The sequence below is a fragment of the Heterodontus francisci genome, chromosome 14 (genome assembly GCF_036365525.1).
Source record: "Heterodontus francisci isolate sHetFra1 chromosome 14, sHetFra1.hap1, whole genome shotgun sequence".
NCBI classification, from domain to species: Eukaryota; Metazoa; Chordata; class Chondrichthyes; order Heterodontiformes; family Heterodontidae; genus Heterodontus; species Heterodontus francisci.
Window position 1 is genome coordinate 96,961,521 of NC_090384.1, and position 21,215 is coordinate 96,982,735.

General features: G+C 43.4%; 1 protein-coding gene across 4 annotated transcripts in view; it reads right to left on the reverse strand.

Moving 5' to 3' along the window:
• tcp11l1 (t-complex 11, testis-specific-like 1) overlaps positions 1-21,215 on the reverse strand; it is a 56,074-nt gene that overhangs the window by 9,364 nt on the left and 25,495 nt on the right. For all 4 annotated transcript variants that reach the window (XM_068046576.1, XM_068046578.1, XM_068046577.1 and 1 more), the window contains 4 exons: positions 17,933-18,053; positions 14,564-14,784; positions 12,703-12,839; positions 8,183-8,376 (listed from right to left, as the gene is read on the reverse strand). In XM_068046576.1, coding sequence (XP_067902677.1) covers positions 8,183-8,376; positions 12,703-12,839; positions 14,564-14,784; positions 17,933-18,053 — 673 coding nt within the window. The remainder of the gene's footprint in view (positions 1-8,182; positions 8,377-12,702; positions 12,840-14,563; positions 14,785-17,932; positions 18,054-21,215) is intronic.

Consider the following 21,215-nt stretch of genomic DNA (forward strand, 5'->3'; position numbering starts at 1 on the left):
GTTCAAGTCCTCTGAAGAAGGAATTTTCCTCCACACAAGATCAGGGGGCAGGTTGTTCAACTTTGCCCGTCTAAGAGCGAAGTCCAAAGTACGGAAAGTCCTCATCAGGGAACTCCTCTTTGCTGACGATGCTGCAATAACATCGCATACTGAAGAGTGCCTGCAGAGTCTCATCGACAGGTTTGCGGCTGCCTGCGATGAATTTGGTCTAACCATCAGCCTCAAGAAAATGAACATCATGGGGCAGGACGTCAGAAATGCTCCATCCATCAATATTGGCGACCACGCTCTGGAAGTGGTTCAAGAGTTCACCTACCTAGGCTCAACTACCACCAGTAACCTGTCTCTAGATGCAGAAATCAAGAAGCACATGGGAAAGGCTTCCACTGCTATGTCCAGACTGGCCAAGAGAGTGTAGTAAAATGGCGCACTGACACGGAACACAAGAGTCCGAGTGTATCAAGCCTGTGTCCTCAGTACCTTGGTCTATGGCAGCGAGGCCTGGACAACGTATGTCAGCCAAGAGCGGCGTCTCAATTCATTCCATCTTCGCTGCCTCCGGAGAATCCTTGGCATCAGGTGGCAGGACCGTATCTCCAACACAGAAGTCCTCGAGGCGGCCAACATCCCCAGCTTATACACACTACTGAGTCAGCGGCGCTTGAGATGGCTTGGCCATGTGAGCAGCATGGAAGATGGCAGGATCCCCAAAGACACATTCTACAGCGAGCTCGCCACTGGTATCAGAGCCACCGGCCGTCCATGTCTCCACTTTAAAGACATCTGCAAACACGACATGAAATCCTGTGACATTGATCACAAGTCGTGGGAGTCAGTTGCCAGCGTCCGCCAGAGCTGGCGGGCAGCCATAAAGGCGGGGCTAAAGTGTGGCGAGTTGAAGAGACTTAGTAGTTGGCAGGAAAAAAGACAGAGGCGCAAGGGGAGAGCCAACTGTGTAACAGCCCCGACAAACAAATTTTTCTGCAGCACCTGTGGAAGAGCCTGTCACTCTAGAATTGGCCTTACAGCCACTCCAGGTGCTGCTTCACAAACCACTGACCACCTCCAGGCGCTTATCCATTGTCTCTCGAGATAAGGAGGCCAAAGAAGAAGAAGAATTCCTCTTTGGTGAGTATCTGGTAAGTGGTTACGGTCTATTCTATTCCTAAGATTTAAAATAGTACAGGAACTGGTGGTAAGGTTAATAATATATATAAAAAAGGAAAATAAATAATTGAATAAAATAATTAAGTAGCTAATTAAAATACATTAAGGATGGCAGGACAGGTGATGTGTCATGGCTGCAGCATGTGGGAGCTCCTGGATGCCAGTGTGATCCAGGGCATACACGTCTGCAGTGTTTGCGGCTCGAGGAGCTTCAGCTCAGAGTCATTGAACTGGAGTCCAAGCTGCAGACACTGTGACATGTCAGGGAGGGGGAAAGTTACCTGGAAACTTTGAATCAAGAGGCAGTCACACCCCTTAGGATAGGGTCTTCTGATTTGGTGAGTGGTCAGAGACAGGAGAGTGTGGCTGCAGGTGAGGCTGGTATGGGGATCCAGAGGGCAGGAGTACAGGTGCCTCAGCCTTTGTGAATGTCCAACAGGTTAGAGGTTCTTTCAGCTTGTTTGGATGAGAGTGGGGGCTGCAGGGTGGATGAGCTATGAAGTACAGGAAGCCATTCAAGTGGGGGGAGCAAAAAGAAATGTAATAGTAGTAGGGGACAGTCTAGCGAGTGGGATTGACACTGTTCTCTGCAGCAAAGAGCAAGTGTCCAGAAGGCTGTGTTGCCTGCCCGGTGCCAGAGTTCGCGACATCTACTCAGGGCTGGACAGGAACTGAGAGAGGGAGGGGGAGGATCCAATCATTGTGGTCCATGTAGGTACCAACGACATAGGCAGGACAAGGAAGGATGTTCTGCATAGTCAGTATGAGGAACTAGGCACCAAATTAAGAAGCAGAACCTCAAAGGTAATAATCTCTGGATTATTACCTGAGCCACGTGCAAATTGGCATAGGACAAATAAGATTAGAGAAATGAATGCATAGCTCAAAGACTAGTGTGGTAGAAGTGGGTTCCGGTTCGGGGCACTGGCACCAGTACTGGGAAAGTGGGGACTGTACTGTTGGGACGGTCCACACGTGAACCATGTTGGGCCTGGTGTTCCAGCGAGCGGCATAACTAGGAAAGTAAATAGTGGGGGCAAGGGATCAAATTTGGGAAGATGTGGTAAATCAAAGAGTAGAGACAAGGCATGAGAGAAATGTATTAATGTGGGAATTGATAAACAGACTGTGACAGGAATGGACAGGGAGTGCAAATCTAAGAATAAATCAGCAGATAAGGCTAGACATTACAAAATTAATAAAAGTACAAAACTAAAGGCTCTGTATCTGAATGCACGTAGCATTTGACACAAAACAGGTGAACTGATAGCACAAATAGAAATAAATAAGTACAATCTGATAGTCATTACAGAGACATGCCTGCAGGATGACAGATTAGGACCTGAATATTGAAGGTTACATGACATTTAGGAAGGACAGGAAGCTAGGAAAAGGTGGAGGGGTGGCTCTGTTAATGATGGTATTAGCACATTAGAGAGGGATGTGCTAAAATAAAAGAAAAATACTGCGGATGCTGGAAATCTGAAATAGAAACAGAAAGTGCTAGAAATACTCAGCAGGTCTGGCAGCATCTGTGGAGAGAGAAGCAGAGTTAACGTTTCAGGTCTGTGACCTTTCATCAGAACTGGCAAAGGTTAGAAATGTAATAGGTTTTAAGCGAGTAAGAAAGGTACTGTGATAATCATAGGGGATTTTAATCTACATATAGACTGGAAGAATCAGGTGGGCAAAGGTAGCCTAGCTAGATGAGAAGGTTCATAGAATGTTTTCGAGATAGTTTCTTAGAACAGCACGTTCTGGAGCCAACCAGAGAGAAGGCTATATTGGTACTGTGCAATGAGATAGGATTAATTGATGACCTCATAGTAACGGCACCCCTAGGTAGCAGCAATCATAATAAGATCGAATTTTACATTCAATTTGAGGGAGAGAAGAATGGGTCCAAGACTAGTATTTTCAACTTAAACAAGGGCAATTATTAAACAAAGGCATGAAAGCAGAGCTAGTAAAGTGAACTGGCAAATTAGTTTAAGGGATAGGTCAATAGAGATGCAGTGGCAGACATTTAAGGGGATATTTCAGAATACACAAAATAGATACATTTCAACGAGGAATAAAAAATCCAAGGGGGGGACTCACCATCGGTGGTTAACTAAAAAAGTTAAACATAGTATCAAACTTAAAGAAAAAGCATATAATTGCGCAAAGATGGGTGACAGGTCAGAAGATTGGCCAGAATATAAAAAACAGCAAAGAATGACTAAAAGATTAATAAGGAGAGAAAAATTAGTGTACGAGAGAAATCTAACTAGAAGTATGAGTTTCTATAGACATTTAAAAAGGAAAAGAGTTAAAGTGAGCACTGGTCCAATAAAAAGTGAGTCTGGGGATTTAATAAGGGAAAGTAAGGAGATGGCAGATGAATTGAACATGTATTTTGCATTGGTCTTCACTATAGAGGATACAAGTAACATCTCAGAAATAGCGATAAATCAGGGAATGGAAGGGAGGGAGGAACTCAAGATAATTACAATCACCAGGGAAGTGGTACTGAGCAAATTGTTGGAGCTGTGGGCTGACAAGTTCCTGGGTCCTGATGGACTTCATCCTAGGGTCCTAAAAGAAGTGGCTAGTTGAGATAGTTGATGCGTTGGTTTTAATTTTCCAAAATTCCCTAGATTCAGAGAAGGTGCCATTAGATTGGAAAATAGTGAATGTAACTCCTTTATTCAAAAAGGGAGACAGAAAGCAGGAAACTACAGGCCAGTTAGCTTAACATCTGTCATAGGGACAATGTTAGAAAAAAATGTTAGGGCACTTAGAAAAATTCAAGGTAATCAGGCAGAGTCAACATGGTTTTGTGAAAGGGAAATCATGTTTAACCAATTTATTGGAGTTCTTTGAGGGAGTTACATGTGCTGCGGATAAAGGGGAACCAGTGGATGTACTGTACTTAGATTTCCAGAAGGCATTTGATAAGGTACCACAGCAAAGGTTATTGCAGAAAATAAAAGCTCATGGCATGGGGGTAACATACTGGCATGGATAGAAGATTGGCTAGCTAACAGGAAACAAAGTGTAGGCATAAATGGGTCATTTTCTGGTTCGCAAGATGTAACAAGTGGTATGCCACAGGGATCAGTGCTGGGGCCTCAACATTTTACAATTTATATAAATGATTTGGATGAAGGGAGCGAAGGTATGGTTGCTACATTTGCTGATGACCCAAATATAGGTAGAAAAGTAAGTTGTGAAGAGGACATAAAGAGGCTACAAAGGGATATAGATAGGTTAAGTGAGTGGCCAAAGATTTTAGTTTAGTTTAGTTTAGAGATACAGCACTGAAACAGGCCCTTCGGCCCACCGAGTCTGTGCCGACCATCAACCACCCATTTATACTAATCCTACACTAATCCCATATTCCTAACACATCCCCACCTGTCCCTACATTTCCCTACCAATACTAGTGGCAATTTATAATGGCCAATTTACCTACCAACCTGCAAGTCTTTTGGCTTGTGGGAGGAAACCGGAGCACCCGGAGAAAACCCACGCAGACACAGGGAGAACTTGCAAACTCCACACAGATCTGGCAAATGGAGTATAATGTGGGAAAATGTGAAATTGTCCATTTTGGCAGGAAGAATAAAAAAGCATATTATCTAAATGGTGAGAGATTGCAGTGCTCTGAGATGCAGAGGGATCTGCATGTCCTAGTGCATGAATCGCAAAAGGTTAGTATGCAGGTACAGCAAGTAATTAGGAAAGCTAATAGAATGTTATCATTTATTGCAAGGGGAATTGAATACAAAAGTAGGGAGGTTATGCTTCAGTTATACAGGGCATTGGTTGGACCACATCTGGAGTACTGTGTACAGTACTGGTATCCTTATTTAAGGAAGGATGTATATGCATTGGAAGAAGTTCAGAGAAGGTTGACTAGACTAATACCTAAAATGGGCAGGTTGTCTTATGAGGAAAGGTTGGACAGGCTAGGCTTGAATCTGCTGGAGTTTAGGAGAGTAAGAGGCGACTTGATTGAAACATACAAGATCCTGAGGGGTTCTGACAGGGTGGATGTGGAAAGGATGTTTCCTCTTGTGGGAGAATCTACAACTAGGGGTCACTATTTAAAAATAAGGGGTCGCCCATTTAAGACAGAGATGAGGAAAAAAGGTTTTTCCACAGAGGGTCGTCTTTGGAAATCTCTTCCTCAAAAGGAAGTGGAAGCAGAGTCTTTAAATATTTTAAAGTCAGAGGTAGATAGATTCTTGATAAGCAAGGGGGTGAAAGATTATCGGGGGTAGGGAGAATGTGAAGTCGAGGTTACAATCAGATCAGCCATGATCTTATTGAATGAAGGAGCAGGCTCGAGGGGCAGAGTGGCCTACTCCTGCTCCTAATTTGTATGTTCGTACGTTATGACTCACTTCCATTGTGCACCAACTCCTGGCCAAGATGACAGGGCAGGCTATTCACTCCCAGGTTGCTGCCAATGTCGTCTGATCTGGTCACTAAGAATGCATTTAAAATAGAAAGAGGAAAGAACTTGTATTTCTATAGCATCTTTCACAACCTCAGGACATCCCAAAATGCTGTACAGCCAATGAAGTACTTTTAAATTGCTGTCAGTGTTGCAATCCAGGAGTCGCAGCAGCTATTTGCACACAGCAAGGTCCCACAAGCAACAACGTGATAATGACCATATAATTTGTTTTAGTGATGCTGGTTGAGGGATATATATTGGCCTAGACACCAGGGAGAACTTCCCTGCTGCTCTTCGAAATAGTGCCATGGAATTCTCTTTTTATTTGTTCGTAGGATGTGGGCGTCGCCGGCTAGGCCAGCATTTATTGCCCATCCCTAAATGCCCGCGAGAAGGTGGTGGTGAGCCACCTCTTGAATCGCTTGCAGTTCTTGAGATGTAGTTATACCAAAAGTGCTGTTAGGAAGGGAGTTCCAGGATTTTGACTCAGTGACAGTGAAGGAGCGGTGATATAGTTCCAAGTCAGGATGGTGTGTGACTTGGAGGGGAACTTGCAGGTGGTGGTGTTCCCATGCATCTGCTGCTCTTGTCCTTCTAGATGGTAGAGGTCACAGGTTTGGAAGGTGCTTTGGTAAGTTGCTGAAGGTGGTGGATGGGGTGCCAATTAAGGAGCTTCTTGAGTGTTGTTGGAGCTGCATCCATCCAGGCAAGTGCAGAGTATTCCATCACACTCCTGATTTGTGCATTGTAGATGGTGGACAGGCACTGGGGAGACAGGAGGCAAGTTACCCGCCGCAGTATTCCTAGCCTCTGACCTGCTCTTGTAACCACAGCACTTATGCGGCTGGTCTAGTTCAGTTTCTGGTCAATGGTAATCCCCAGGATGTTGATAGTGGGGGATTCAGCAATGAAAATGCCATTGAACATCAAGGTGGTTACATTCTTTCTTGTTGGAGATGATCATTGCCTGGCACTTGTATGGCACAAATGTTACATGCACCGGAGGGTAGACGGGGCCTCAGTTTAATGTCTCATCCGAAAGACAGCACCTCCAACAGTGCAGCACTCCTTCAGTACTGCACTGAGGAGGGACTTGAACCTACAACCTATTGACTCAGAGGCAAGCGTGGCTACCAACTTAGCCAAAGCTGACTCATTTACAACAAAAGGTAAATCAGTGAAAAGTAGCTCCCACTTCGCACCAACACTAAACCAGTTAGTGTAAATCCGGAGTGAAGGCCTGAACAGAATCCATGATGAAGCAGAACAAGATCTCCCCCACTGTCCCTTCTCCAGAGAGACACCCTACAGTCTGCTTCACTCCCGATTTAGGCAGCATTTGCACTAATATTTTTGCTTTGCACTGATGCTATCTACTGCAGTAGTGTACATGAACAATGTAGATACATAACAGTGTCCCTGGGGAGACACTCAAATCACTTTCCCAACCTTTCTGTGGGATACAGCCAAGATTGTTTTTGGAGCTGCAGGCGTAACCCACTGGAGCATGTTGGCACACCAACCATTCTCATTCACTCGATCCTTCTAAAATTCAGTTATTTTATCAGCCCCTACCTGTAATTATCTTCCCTGGGTCAAATTCTTTCAAACCAGGTGCAAGCGAAGAAGTCCCAATTTGCATTGTTTTATGTTAAATTTCAGGACGTGGGCATCATTTTCAAGGCCAGCATTTATTACCCTTCATGACATACTGCTGGATAGGGAGTTCCACGACCTTGACCCAGTGACGATGAGGGAACGACGATACATGTCCGAGTCAGGATGGTGTGCAACTTGGCCTTGTCCATCCAGTGGTGGAGGTTGTGGGTTTGGGATGAGCTGTTGGAAATCTTGGCGACTTGCTGCAGTACATCCCGTAAATACACATTGCAGCCAGGTGCACCAGTGGGGAGGACGTGGGTGCTTGCCAACATCCTGAAGAAAATCGCCCCCTGTAAATCCTGCTTGTACGTGCAACCTGCAATTGCTTAAAATAGCTTTCCTCAACGACTAGATGCACCATTTTTCAATTTTAGCTGCTTCCAAAGATTTAATACTCAGGGTTGCCTAGGTCATAAGCAGATGCCATTTTTGAACTAGTACAGTGAGGCTGCCAATTGTACTCAGGTGAAAATTCGGCAACTCCACTAAGTGCTTCACCAGAAAAATTACAAACACTGGAATCGACAATATTCTTGTTCCACACATCAAAGGCAAAGTGGGAAGATTTATTGGGTTCAACACTGGAGTCAAATTATATGCATTTAATAAAGGAACTTATTTTTCCACAAATAGTGCACAAAAGGACTAAAGTATCTGGTTTCCTTTTTATGGGATGGCCGATTTTTGCCATAGGGTGCAAGCAATGCCATTATACTGCGATGCCCTTCTAAGTCACATAAAACCTCTCTTGGAGAGAGCAACATTCCTGCCAGCATGAATCCATAATCGACACATTTCAGTTTTACACTGGAGTCCATTTTGAGATTAAGACTGTACATTGACAGTAAAGCAGAGATTCAACTATTGAACAGGTAATGAAAAAGAGGTGAGAAGAATGGCACTCACCTCTGGGAAGAGTCTGTTAGCGTGATCCCATTTCAGCAATTTAACATATGCATGGTTTAACACTGAAGTAGGGCACAATGCAGAAATGTCTTTGGCACCAGCTGCAGCTCCACCATGCAGAGAACTATCCATGTCAGAGCTCAGGAGTTCACCAGCTGCCTCTTGCAACCATTCTGTAGAGATCTCCAATGAACCTGCGATAAAAGGAATATCAAAATATTAGAAAAATTGAACAAAAACATTTACCATATAGTGGCTTATGCAGGCAAGCACAATATCTCCCAATTTCAAATGGTTGTGAATCTCTGATAGTCTTTTCCAGACCTCGGAAGTCTTAATATCTACCAAGGTCTTTAAAGGCCTTGTTATTTGTTGGGAGAAGGGGAAGCAGGGAGGGAGGGGTGATGGTAGTGGGTTAAGAGATTCACATATATATCTTAATCTCATAGTAAGTCTCTAAAATGGATTATCTGGTTATCAAATTGCTGTTTGTGGGATCTTACTGTGCACAATTTAGCTGCTGTGTTTCCTAAGTTAATGCTGTGTGTCCTATGTAACAACATTCACGACATGTTAGAAGTACTTAATTGGCTGTAAAGTGCTTTGGGACATCCTGAAGTCATGAAAGGCATTGTGTAAATGCAAGTCTTTTTTCTAAGTCAGTATATGCACTGCTATATAGATATAGAAACATAGAAAATAGGAGGAGTAGGCCATTCAGCCCTTCGAGCCTGCTCCGCCATTTATTATGATCATGGTTGATCATCCAACTCAGAAACCTGTTCCCGCTTTCCCCCCAAATCCTTTGATCCCTTTAAACCCAAGAGCTACATCTAACTCCTTCTTGAAAACATACAATGTTTTGGCCTCAACTGCTTTCTGTGGTAGCAAATTCCACAGGCTCACCACTCTCTGGGTGAAGAAATTTCTCCTCATCTCAGTCCTGAAAGGTTTACCCCGTATCCTTAGACTATGACCCCTGGTTCTGGACTCCCCCACCATCGGGAACATCCTTCCTGCATCTACCCTGTCACGTCCTACATAGAACATAGAACATTACAGCGCAGTACAGGCCCTTCAGCCCTCGATGTTGCGCCGACCTGTGAAACCATCTGACCTACACTATTCCATTTTCATCCATATGTCTATCCAATGACCACTTAAATGCCCTTAAAGTTGGCGAGTCTACTACTGTTGCAGGCAGGGCATTCCACGCCCCTACTACTCTCTGTGTAAAGAAACTACCTCTGACATCTGTCCTATATCTATCACCCCTCAACTTAAAACTATGTCCCCTCGTGTTTGCCATCACCATCCGAGGAAATTGGTGTGTTAGAATTTTATAGGTTTCTATGAGATCCCCCCTCACTCTTCTGAACTTCAGCGAATATAATCCTAACTGACTCAATCTCTCCTCATACATCAGTCTCACCATCCCAGGAATCAGTATGGTAAACCTTTGCTGCACTCCCTCTATAGCAAGAACATCCTTCCTCAGATAAGGAGACCAAAACTGCACACAATATTCCAGGTGTGGCCACACCAAGGCCCTGTATAATTGCAGCAAGACATCCCTGCTCCTGTACTCGAATCCTCTCGCTATGAAAGCCAACATACCATTTGCTCTTTTTACTGCCTGTTGCACCTGCATGCTTACCTTCAGCGTCTGGCGTACGAGAACACCTAGGTCTCGTTGCATATTCCCCTCTCTCAGTTTATAACCGTTCAGATAATAATCTGCCTTCCCGTTTTTGCTACCAAAGTGGATAACCTCACATTCATCCACATTATACTGCATCTGCCATGCATTTGCCCACTCATTCAACTTGTCCAAATTACCCTGAAGCCTCTCTGCATCCTCCTCACAACTCACCCTCCCACCCAGTTTTGTGTCATCTGCAAATGTGGAGATATTACATTTAGTTCCCTCATCTAAATCGTTAATATATATTGTGAATAGCTGGGGTCCTAGCACTGATCCCTGCGGTACCACACTAGTCACTGCCTGCCATTTGGAAAAAGACCCATTTACACCTACTCTTTGTTTCCTGTCTGCCAACCAATTTTCTATCCATCGCATTACACTAACCCCAATCCCATGCGCTTTAATTTTACACGCTAACCTCTTATGTGGGACTTTGTCAAAAGCCTTCTGAAAGTCCAAATAAACCACATCCACTAGCTCCCCCTCATCAACTCTACTAGTTACATCCACGAAGAATATAAGATCAGGAACATCACACTATGTAAAGTTCAAATGTGTGTCTCTTTAAGGCTACAAAATCTAACTTTTGTTGAGTGAACAGTGATGCGTTCAAACAATTGTCAATTAACAGACTGTAGCAATCCTGGATCTGCTATAGCGCATTAGTTTTCTTCTGAAGTGTGACACAGAAAGTTAAAAATAGGGCACTCAAAGACTTTATCATGCCCTAATCATCAATCCATGCTTGTTTTTCAGATTATGAATATCTAGTATTACACTATAAGTTATCTCATTACCAGAGCCAACCATGTGGAAAGCTGGCTGGGAGAAATTCCCAAGCAACACAACAAGATGAACTGATGATAGAATAATAACTAAAAGGATAGAGCACAGTACTAACCAACATCAATTCACCTCCCCATGTTCCCTGGTCAGTTTCTCCAACAATGTTGCCAGTATTCATGTTTAACTTTGGGTTTTTTTCTGAAAGGGGTAAAATTAATTCCTTTTTAACAGTTTAATGTTTGGTAAGAATAGAGATGACAAGGCTACCTCCAAGATCACCACTTTCTTCTTTCGTTACCTTGTTTCGAGAGACAATGGGTAAGCGGCTGGAGGTGGTCAGTGGTTTGTGAAGCAGAGCCTGGAGTGGCTATAAAGGCCAATTCTAGAGTGACAGACTCTTCCACAGGTGCTGCAGATAAAATTGGTTGTCGGGGTTGTTACACAGTTGGCTCTCCCCTTGCACCTCTGTCTTTTTTCCTGCCAACTACTAAGTCTCTTCGACTCGCCACACTTTAGCCCCGCCTTTATGGCTGCCCGCCAGCTCTGGCGGACGCTGGCAACTGACTCCCACGACTTGTGATCAATGTCACAGGACTTCATGTCGCATTTGCAGACGTCTTTAAAGCGGAGACACGGACGGCCGGTGGCTCTGATACCAGTGACAAGCTCGCTGTACAATGTGTCCTTGGGGATCCTGCCATCTTCCATGCGGCTCACATGGCCAAGCCATCTCAAGCGCCGCTGGCTCAGTAGGGTGTATACGCTGGGGACGTTGGCTGCCTCGAGAACTTCTGTGTTGGAGATACGGTCCTGCCACTTGATGCCAAGGATTCTCCGGAGGCAGCGAAGATGGAATGATTTGAGACGTTGCTCTTGGTTGACATACATTGTCCAGGCCTCGCTGCCGTAGAGCAAGGTTCTGAGGACACAGGCTTGATACACTCGGACTTTTGTGTTCCGTGTCAGCGCACCATTTTCCCACACTCTCTTGGCCAGTCTGGACATAGCAGTGGTAGCTTGTTGATTTCTGCATCGAGAGACAGGTTACTGGTGATAGTTGAGCCTAGGTAGGTGAACTCTTGAACCACTTCCAGAGCGTGGTCACCGATATTGATGGATGGAGCATTTCTGACGTCCTGTCCCAAGATGTTCGTTTTCTTGAGGCTGATTTTTAGGCCAAATTCGTTGCAGGCAGCTGCAATCCTGTCGATGAGTCTCTGCAGACACTCTTCAGTGTGAGATGTTAATGCAGCATCATCAGCAAAGAGGAGTTCCCTGATGAGGACTTTCCATACTTTGGTCTTCGCTCTTAGACGGGTAAGGTTGAACAACTGCCACCTGATCATGTGTGGAGGAAAATTCCTTCTTCTGAAGACTTGAATGCATGTGAGAGCAGCAGGGAGAAGAAGATCCCAGTGTAGGTGCGAGAACACAGCCCTGTTTCACGCCACTCAGGATAGGAAAGGGGTCTGATGAGGCGCCGCTATGCTGAATTGTGCCTTTCATATTGTCATGGAATGAGGTGATGGTACTTAGTAGCTTTGGTGGACATCCGATCTTTTCTAGTAATCTGAAGTGACCACGTCTGCTGACAGGTCAAAGGCTTTGGTGAGATCAATGAAAGCAACGTAGAGGGGCATCTTTTGTTTGCGGCATTTCTACGAACTGCTTTGCCTGTGCTGGGACGAGGGAGCAGTCGCACAGGGCATTCGCGATACCAATATCATCACCCTCTATCAGAACAAGGGTGACGACGGTGAATGCAACAACTACTGTGGAATCTCCCTGCTCAGCATAGTGGGGAAAGTCTTCGCTCAAGTCGCTTTAAACAGGCTCCAGAAGCTGGCTGAGCATGTCTACCCTGAGGCACAGTGTGGCTTTCGAGCAGAGAGATCCACCATTGACATGCAGTTCTCCATTCGCCAACTACAGGAGAAATGCTGCGAACAACAGATGCCCCTCTACGTTGCTTTTACCAATTGCATTGTGTAATAAATCACGGCTGTGAAACAAGAATTTTAACTCTTACCATGTTGTTTGTCAAAGAATTCCTGGAAACTCTTTCGCTCATAATCAACAGACTGTTTCATTAAGTGTGGTCGAATACTGCTAATAGCAAAATTCACCATGTCAAGCTTCATTAAATCCAGCACAGCAAAAATCTCCCTGAAAATAGAAAACACAAGCTTAAAACAAATCATGCTTTGTTTTACAGTTTGCAACTTTCACAAATGGTGGGGGTTGCAGCTGCAGGGAGTACCAATCTGGGCACTAAGAAAACATGCCTTAGCACTCCCAGTTTCCCCGAGACAGAAAAATGGGGCAAGACCACCATTATAATGCAGACTAGCCATAAGCAGGTAAACTTAATTGAAAAACAATCTATCTTGAACATGAGTACAATCATTTAAAAACTATTTTAAGTTGTCTTTTTAAGAAGGATAAAACTGTTATGGATCATTCCGTTAACGATCATTTATACTTGGATGATACCACGGGGATTTTACATCTGGGATATCTGGTCTTTCACACTGCCTGGAAACAAAGACCTGCAGTCCAGTTTGGCGCCACAGCAGTGTTTGCGCAACGACTTGAAGATGTTCGACATTGCTGGACGTACTCTGAATTCAAACTTTTAATTTCTAAAAATTATAAAAAGCATCAGTCATTCAATTGCACCATATTTTGGTTAATTGGAAGAAAAAGCATCAAAACTTTCATCCACAGTCAGGAGGTAAAGGCGCAGAGCCGTTATTTTCTGATCCTAGGGTACATCCAGTTGGTACAATCATAGATACACACTTACATTAAAGACACCTGACCGCCACGCTATTTGGTACAATAAATTTGGAGCATTAGACTACTTCAAATAAGGCAAGACGTGCAGATATTGTTCCCATTACCAAAGAAGAAAAATGTTAATTAAAAAGCTTTACCTTAAAACCCATTTTATTCACATGTTTGGAGTCCTCAGTAACAGATTCCAATCAATAAATCTAAACATGTTACACCTCCCTTTCCTTCTTGCTGTAATCCATTCCACTCATTAACTTGGATGGGAACTAAAAATCCATCTTTTGGGCAGTCTGGGACTTGAACCAATAAACACACTGGCAATAACGGATAAATGGCCTGTGCGATCCCATCTTAAACAAACATATGGCCACGTGACACAACTGACTGATATACCAGCATACATGTACAAAAGTTAAAGTTCATAATATTCTTCCTCAAGAGAAGAAACTATTCTTGGCTTTGCCAGAGCTTCTGTATATATGGGGAGGGAGGGAGAAAGAAATCACGTTGTGTTGATCGCGAATGATTATTCTGCATAATTTGTTTCAAAGTGTCAATTTAGTTTACTTTTTCAACTTTGCCTGATAAAATAATGTTTGCTTTACAAATGGTTTCATGTTCATTTTTGTCTTTACTTAAAAATTACTTTCCTTCTCTTCAAGTTTCCCATTCCTCAGTTGACTAGTCACTTGGCCTATCTGCTCAGACGCCTTAATATCACTCCTGACTACTACAGTGAAGCCAATAAGTATGACTCACTGACTTTCCATACCTCCGTCGATCGCACATTTAAATTTGAAAACTGGTCATTGTGATGAGAGTACAGTAGAGCGAAGAGACAGAGGGAAGATCTATTAAATTTCAGATTTCAATTTTCATTCCAACACACAGGAGCAACAAATCCACCACCAGGTTTAAAATTTTTTTTTTTTTAAAAAGAACAAAAACTTAAATAGTGCCTTTAACGTAATAGAAAGTCCCAAGGCACTTCACAGCAGCATTATAAAAAAATATGCCGCATTAGGAGATATTAGGTCAGATGCCCAAAAGCTTTGTCAAAGAGGTAGATTTTAAATTTGAAAGTGTAAACTTGCCTGAACAATTCCACCACATCTGTGATGTCCCTGATGATCTTGATATCATCATCCCTGATTGGGGCACAGAGTGTTCCCATCATCCCGATAATAAAGTCAGCTAGCTTTGGGATGTGCAATGCGCCATTCTCAGCCTCCTGCTTTATGAGTTCCAGATCCAGAACCTCATTGATTTGATTCCTCAACCTGGTATGACCAGGCAGCAAAAATGACAAGAGACTCTAGGAAGTAATATCGATGAAGTTAGAAACTAGATGGATATATCAGCAAAATCAAAATAACAGCTTTAAATGTTTTTCAACGTGAATGTTACAAACTACCTGAAAGTACTGAAAAGTCATGTGCACATGCTGTACCCAATTTCAGATGCCTTTCATTGCTTAAAAATACTGAAATCAGCCAGTTGGTGATTGCTGTTTTCGCACCCAGAAATCCATATTCGAAAATCAGTGATAACATGCACTGTTATAAATACAAGTTCAAACACGAGTATTGAATGGAGATGCAAGAAAGTGTTGGAATAGGTGAATATGACGAAAGAAAAGGGTAAAATTAGAATCACTTTATCATCTATGGTTAGAAAATGTTTAGTGATGTTTAGAAGAGCTGCACCAATAACACTTTATTAACACCACATAGTAGTTGGTGCTAATTTTGAAAATTATTTAAATTGTGCCTTGCACTCCAGTTTTCTCCATACTATGTCATCCAAGTGGTTTTCCTTTATACACAAGAGTAACCTGATTATTGGACTTTGTAGGCCATTTTAACTGATGCTATTTGGCTTTTGCTTATCCACACACAAGTTTTACTGGGCAGAATAAGACTGCAAAACCTCAAGACATTTTTCCCCTCTAACATGGTGATTTTGAAACCAACTGCTATTTTATGCCTGCCCCAACTGGGACTGTCTGAATGTAGCATGGGTGAAATTGGGGTTCCCTATTTCTATGGCTCAGTACCACAGGCAAGCTGCAGTTATCCACAGGTCCATTTGGGGAGGTGTAATTCTAATCCAACAAAATGGGTGCTTTATAAATCATGATATTCACAATAATGTAGTATACAATCAGACATGTACAATATGTAAAAGAACACTGAGGAATAGTCCCGTGTGTATTGCACAGACTCAAACCTTAGATTCATTTATGACATAGAAGGAGGCCATTTGGCCCATCATGCCAAGCCAGCTCTCCGTGGAGCAATCCAGTCAGTCCTACTCCCCCGTTCAATCCCGTAGCCCTGCAACTTTATTTCCTTCAAGTGTCCATCAAATTTCCTTTTGAAATCATTGATTGTCTCCACTTCCACCACTCTCGTGGGCAGCGAGTTCCAGGTCATTACCACTCACTGCATAAAAAGTTCTTCCTCACATTCTCCTGCAACTCTTTCCCAAAACCTTAAATCTGTGTCCCCTAGTCCTTTATCATCAGTTCATAGGAAGTTTCTCCTTGTCTACCTTATCGAAGCCTGTCATAATTTTGTACACCTCTATCAAATCTCCCCTCAATCTTCTTTGCTCCAAGGAGAACAACCCCAGCTTTGCCAACCTAACCTTGCAACTAAAATTCCCCATCCCTGGAACCATTCTGGTAAATCTCCTCTGCACCCTCTCAAGGACCCTCACATCCTTCTAAAGTGTGGTGACCAGAACTGGATGCAATACTCTAGTTGTGGCCTAACCAGAGCTTTATAAAGTTTCAGCATAACTTCACATTACTCCTGATGCAGGCACAAACTTGGCAAAAAGTCTTAATGCATGAATGGATTTCCTCCATGCCATCATTTTATTTTATTTATTTTTATTTTTTTATTTTATTTAGAGATACAGCACTGAAACAGGCCCTTCGGCCCGAGTCTGTGCCGACCAACAACCACCCATGTACACTAACCCTGCAGTAATCCCATATTCCCTACCATCTACCTACACTAGGGGCAATTTACAATGGCCAATTTACCCATCAACCTGCAAGTCTTTGACTGTGGGAGGAAACCAGAGTACCCGGCGAAAACCCACGCGGTCACGGGGAGAACTTGAAAACTCCGCACAGGCAGTACCCAGAATCGAACCCGGGTCTCTGGAGTTGTGAGGCTGCAGTGCTAACCACTGCGCCGCCCATGACAATTTTGTCATAAAATACAGGTGGTGAGAATGTAAACTATTTAATTCAATTCAAAAAAAAGTGTCATTAAAAAATCTTATAAGGATACAAAATTCATACCTCAATATAAATGATATGTTCATTAATAAACTCCTAACTATTTCAATGAAAGGCTATTATGATAGATAATTGTACAAACTTACAAGGCATTGCACAATGATGTTAAAGCTATTGGTTTAGGGTTGTGTGCAAGTTGCTGCTGTCATCTTCTCTTCCTCTGGGTCACTGAGGTTTTGCCTCCCTAATTTGGCAGGGGAGGCTGTAAGGTAGCCATGGGGTGGGCGACACATGCAGGTTAGGGCTGGTGGACTAATAAGGAGAGTTTAGATTGCTTGATATTTCCTTACTTCCAGGCTGTAAAATATTTTTTTAAACATTTGCCAGTCAGAGCTGATCCATACGGGAAGGGCCTATGTTCAATCCCTATTATTACAGGTATGGTACTGGAGTGGTTATGGTACTCTACAAGCACCCCAGTGATTAACAGTTCAAATCCCACTGCAGCAAGTTGTGAAACTAAATTCAATAAATCTGGTAATTTAATATTGTGGGCTAGCATCAGAAATAAAATGACCATGAAAGCTACTGGTTGGTCATAAAATCCAAACTGGTTAGAATAGAAAAGTTACGGTACAGAAAGAGGCCATTCAGTCCATCATGTCTGTGCCGGCTGAAAAAACTAGCCGCCCATTCTAATCCCACCTTCCGGCACTTGGTCCAGTGCCTTGCAGGTTATCGCACTTCAGGTGCAGGTCCAGGTACTTTTAAAATCATTTGAGGGTTTCTGCCTCCACCACCGATCCGGGTAGCAAATTCCAAACACCCACTACCCTCTGGGTGAAAAAGTCCCCTCTAATCCTTCTACCAATCTACCTTAAATCTGTGCCTCCTGGTAACCGACCTCTACGTTAGGGGAAAGAGGTCCTTCCTGTCTACTCTATCTAGGCCCCTCATAATTTTGTACACCTTAATTAAGTCACCCCTCAGCCTCCTCTAGTTCACTGATGTTTTTTTAAGGGAAGAAAACCTGTGATACCAATCCCACACTACAGCCAACCACCATCTCCTCAGGACAACAGGGGTAGGTAAATCGATAAAGGTAGGGTATTGTTTGCTGTACTAAATGCCATTCCCAAATAGTAAATAAACAAGGGATTACATTTTCAATATTAAATGTTGGCAAAGCAATCCTGAAATAAGACCTTACCTCTTTAATCTCACCTAGAAGCTTGATAGCGTGGTCATAAACTGGTGGATCTTCATTTAGCTGTGCTCGTAAACTATCCCAGAAAGCTTTCTTCATAATATCTTCAATTGTCTTCTCAAAACTATTGCAAAATGATTCGAATTGGAGATTTGTTATGTAGTCGGTCTCAACTTTAATATGTACTGAATAATATGTATTTAGATGGTGTTATTCTGTGAACTAAAGGATATATTGGCCAAACTAACTAAACGTTACTAATATGCCTGATTCTTTAACATTAATTATGCACAAAAAATCTTCCTTTCTCATAACTGGGTTTCACATAAAATATGATCAGAGTGTTTTGCAAAAGCTGACCTTATCCACAAAAAAAGCTAATATCCAACGTAAGCAGGTTAGACACGGGTTTCTCTAGGTTATATTGGATACATCTAAGTTATATGCCTCAAAGACACGGACTACAAACAAAGGGACTATTGATAAGCTGAATGCATTCGAGATGTGGACATATAGGATGTTCCGTCTATCCATCATAGACAGACTAATGAAGTAGTGCTGGAAATGGCTAGAGATAAGAGGAAATTAGTGCATAACATCAAAGAAAGAAAGATATAATATTTCAGTCACATCATCAGAGCAGAAGGTGGACAGAGACGATTACTGGAAGAAAAGACTGACAGAAAACGTAGGAGGAGCAGAGAAGAAAATAGACGATGGATATAATGGACTGGATGCAGTTGACCTCTGCAGAATGCATTAGGACAGCACAGGACAGACAGAGGTGGAGGTCCAAGGCAGTCAACCTTCTGGGAAGAAGATGACACCAACCAACAAACTGATAGAAAAAATGTCTACTGTCACTGTGATGAAACTGGGTATAAGTTAAGCCCACATCAATTGTGTATTTGAATATTTGTACATTATCTGTCCATTACAGACTGCCAATATATTTACACAAATTTAGAGCAAACAAATAGATGGGCAGATTGCAGCTATCCCACGGGCAGTTACACATAAAGGAAAATGTGACTCTAGGAGTTGCAGGTTGTGTATCTGAAGCATTCAAACCATCACCTACAGACTACATCCAGCACACAAGCTCCAGTTACCCACTCCTGCAGATCCCTCATACCTGAGGCAGCATCTTCTATTAGTGTACTTGTACATTAAACTCCACGTTCTCTTCTGCTTGCTTTGAACCCCTGGGGCTGTAAATCGACAAATGTACCTACCTTATTGACATAAAAGGGTCACACGCTAATTTGATTGCATTTCAGAACTAAAAAGAGCATGGGAAATCTAGTACTGAGAGACAAACATCAAGGACAGAATACGTCAGAAAGCAGAAAAGAGCATGGGCAACCTGCAGGAAGATCAGCAGAGATAGAGGGATCAGGGAATATTTAAGGGACTGTAGGAAGCAGGAATATAGAGAAAGTGGGGAGTATAATCAGGACAGAAGGGTACACAAGCAGAGATAAAGAGTGCGAGAGAGAAGATGCTAATTGTTATGAGCAAAATTGCTTTCATTTTCTTTATTTTTGTATTTGTTTAACCAAGAAATGTCCAGAGCAGTTTCTATTCTAACATGAAGATCCTGGGGGATTGGGTAGGGGTGGGGGCTGAATTTCAAAGTTGTGTACTCCACAAAGTGCTTTTTTTATATAGCAGGAACCCCACCTAGAAGTCAGCCTGATTGACAGGTTTGGTGCGGGGTGGTGGGGGGGAGTGGTATTTGATGGGAGGCAGTGGCGTAGTTGTATTGGCAATGGACTAGTAACCCAGAGATCCAGGGTACTGCTCTGTGGACATGGGTTAGAATCCCACCACAGCAGAAGGTGGAATTTGAATGCAATTAATAAATTTGGAATTAAAAGCCAGTGGAAGATGGCCATGAAACCATTGCCGAAATGTCGTAAAAACCCATCTGGTTCACTAATGTCCTTTAGGGAAGGAAATCTGCTGTCCTTACCTGGTCTGGCCTACTTCTGACTCCAGACCCTCAGCAATGTGGTTGACTCTGAAACGCCCTCTGCAATGGCCTAGCAAGCCACTCAATTGTATCAAACTGCTACAAAGTCAATAAGGAATGAAACCAGATGGACCACCTAGCACCGACCTAGGCACCAGAAACGACAATGGCAAGCCCAGCCCTGTCGACCCTGCAAAGTCCTCCTTACGAGCATCTGGGAGCTTGTGCCCAAGTTGGGAGAGCTGTCCCACAGACTAATCAAGCAGCAGCCTGACATAGTCATACTCAAGGAATCATACATTACAAACGATGTCCAGCCACCACCATCGCCGGGTATGTCCTGTGCCATCAGCAGGGTAGACCCAGCAGAGGTGACAGCACAGTGGTATACAGTTGGGAGGGAGTTGCCCTGGGAGTCCTCAACATCGACTCTGGACCCCATGATGTCTCGTGGCATCAGGTCAAACATGGGCAAGGAAACCTCCTGCTGATTACCACCTACCGCTCCCCCTCAGCTGATAAATCAGTACTCCTCCATGTTGAACTCCATTTTGAGGAAGCACTGAGGGTAGCAAGGGTGCAGAATGTACTCTGAGTGGGAGACTTCAATGACCATCACCGAGTGGCTCGGTAGCACCATTACTGACCAAGTCCTAAAGGACATAGCTGCTAGAGTGGGTCTGCGACAGGTGGTGAGGGAACCAACAAGAGGGAAAAACATACTTGACCTTGTCCTCACCAATCTGTCTGTTGCAGATGCATCTGTCCTTGACAGTATTGGTAGGAGTGACCAATGCACAGTTCTTGTGGAGACAAAGTCCCGTTTCACATTGAGGATACCTTCCATCGTGTTGTATGGCACTATGGGATAGATTTCAAACAGATCTAGCAACACAAAACAGCATCCAGGAGGCATTGTGGGCCAGCTGCAGTAGCAGAATTGTACTCAACCACAATCTGTAACCTCATGGCCCCACATATCCCCCACTCTACCATTACCATCAAGCCGGGTAATCAACACTAGTTCAATGAAGAGTGCAGGAGGGCATCTCAGGAGCAGCAGCAGGCATATCTCAAAATGATGTGCCAACCTGGTGAAGCTACAACACAGGACTACTTAAATAAATTAAATAAAATAAAAACTTCAGTGCCAAATATGCGACAGACAGAGCTAAGCGATCCCACAATCAACAGATCAGTTATAAGCTCTGCAGTCCTGCCACATCCAGTCAGGAATGGTGGTGGACAATTAAACAACTAACTGCAGGAGGTGGCTCCACAAATATCCCCATCCTCAATGATGGGGGAGCC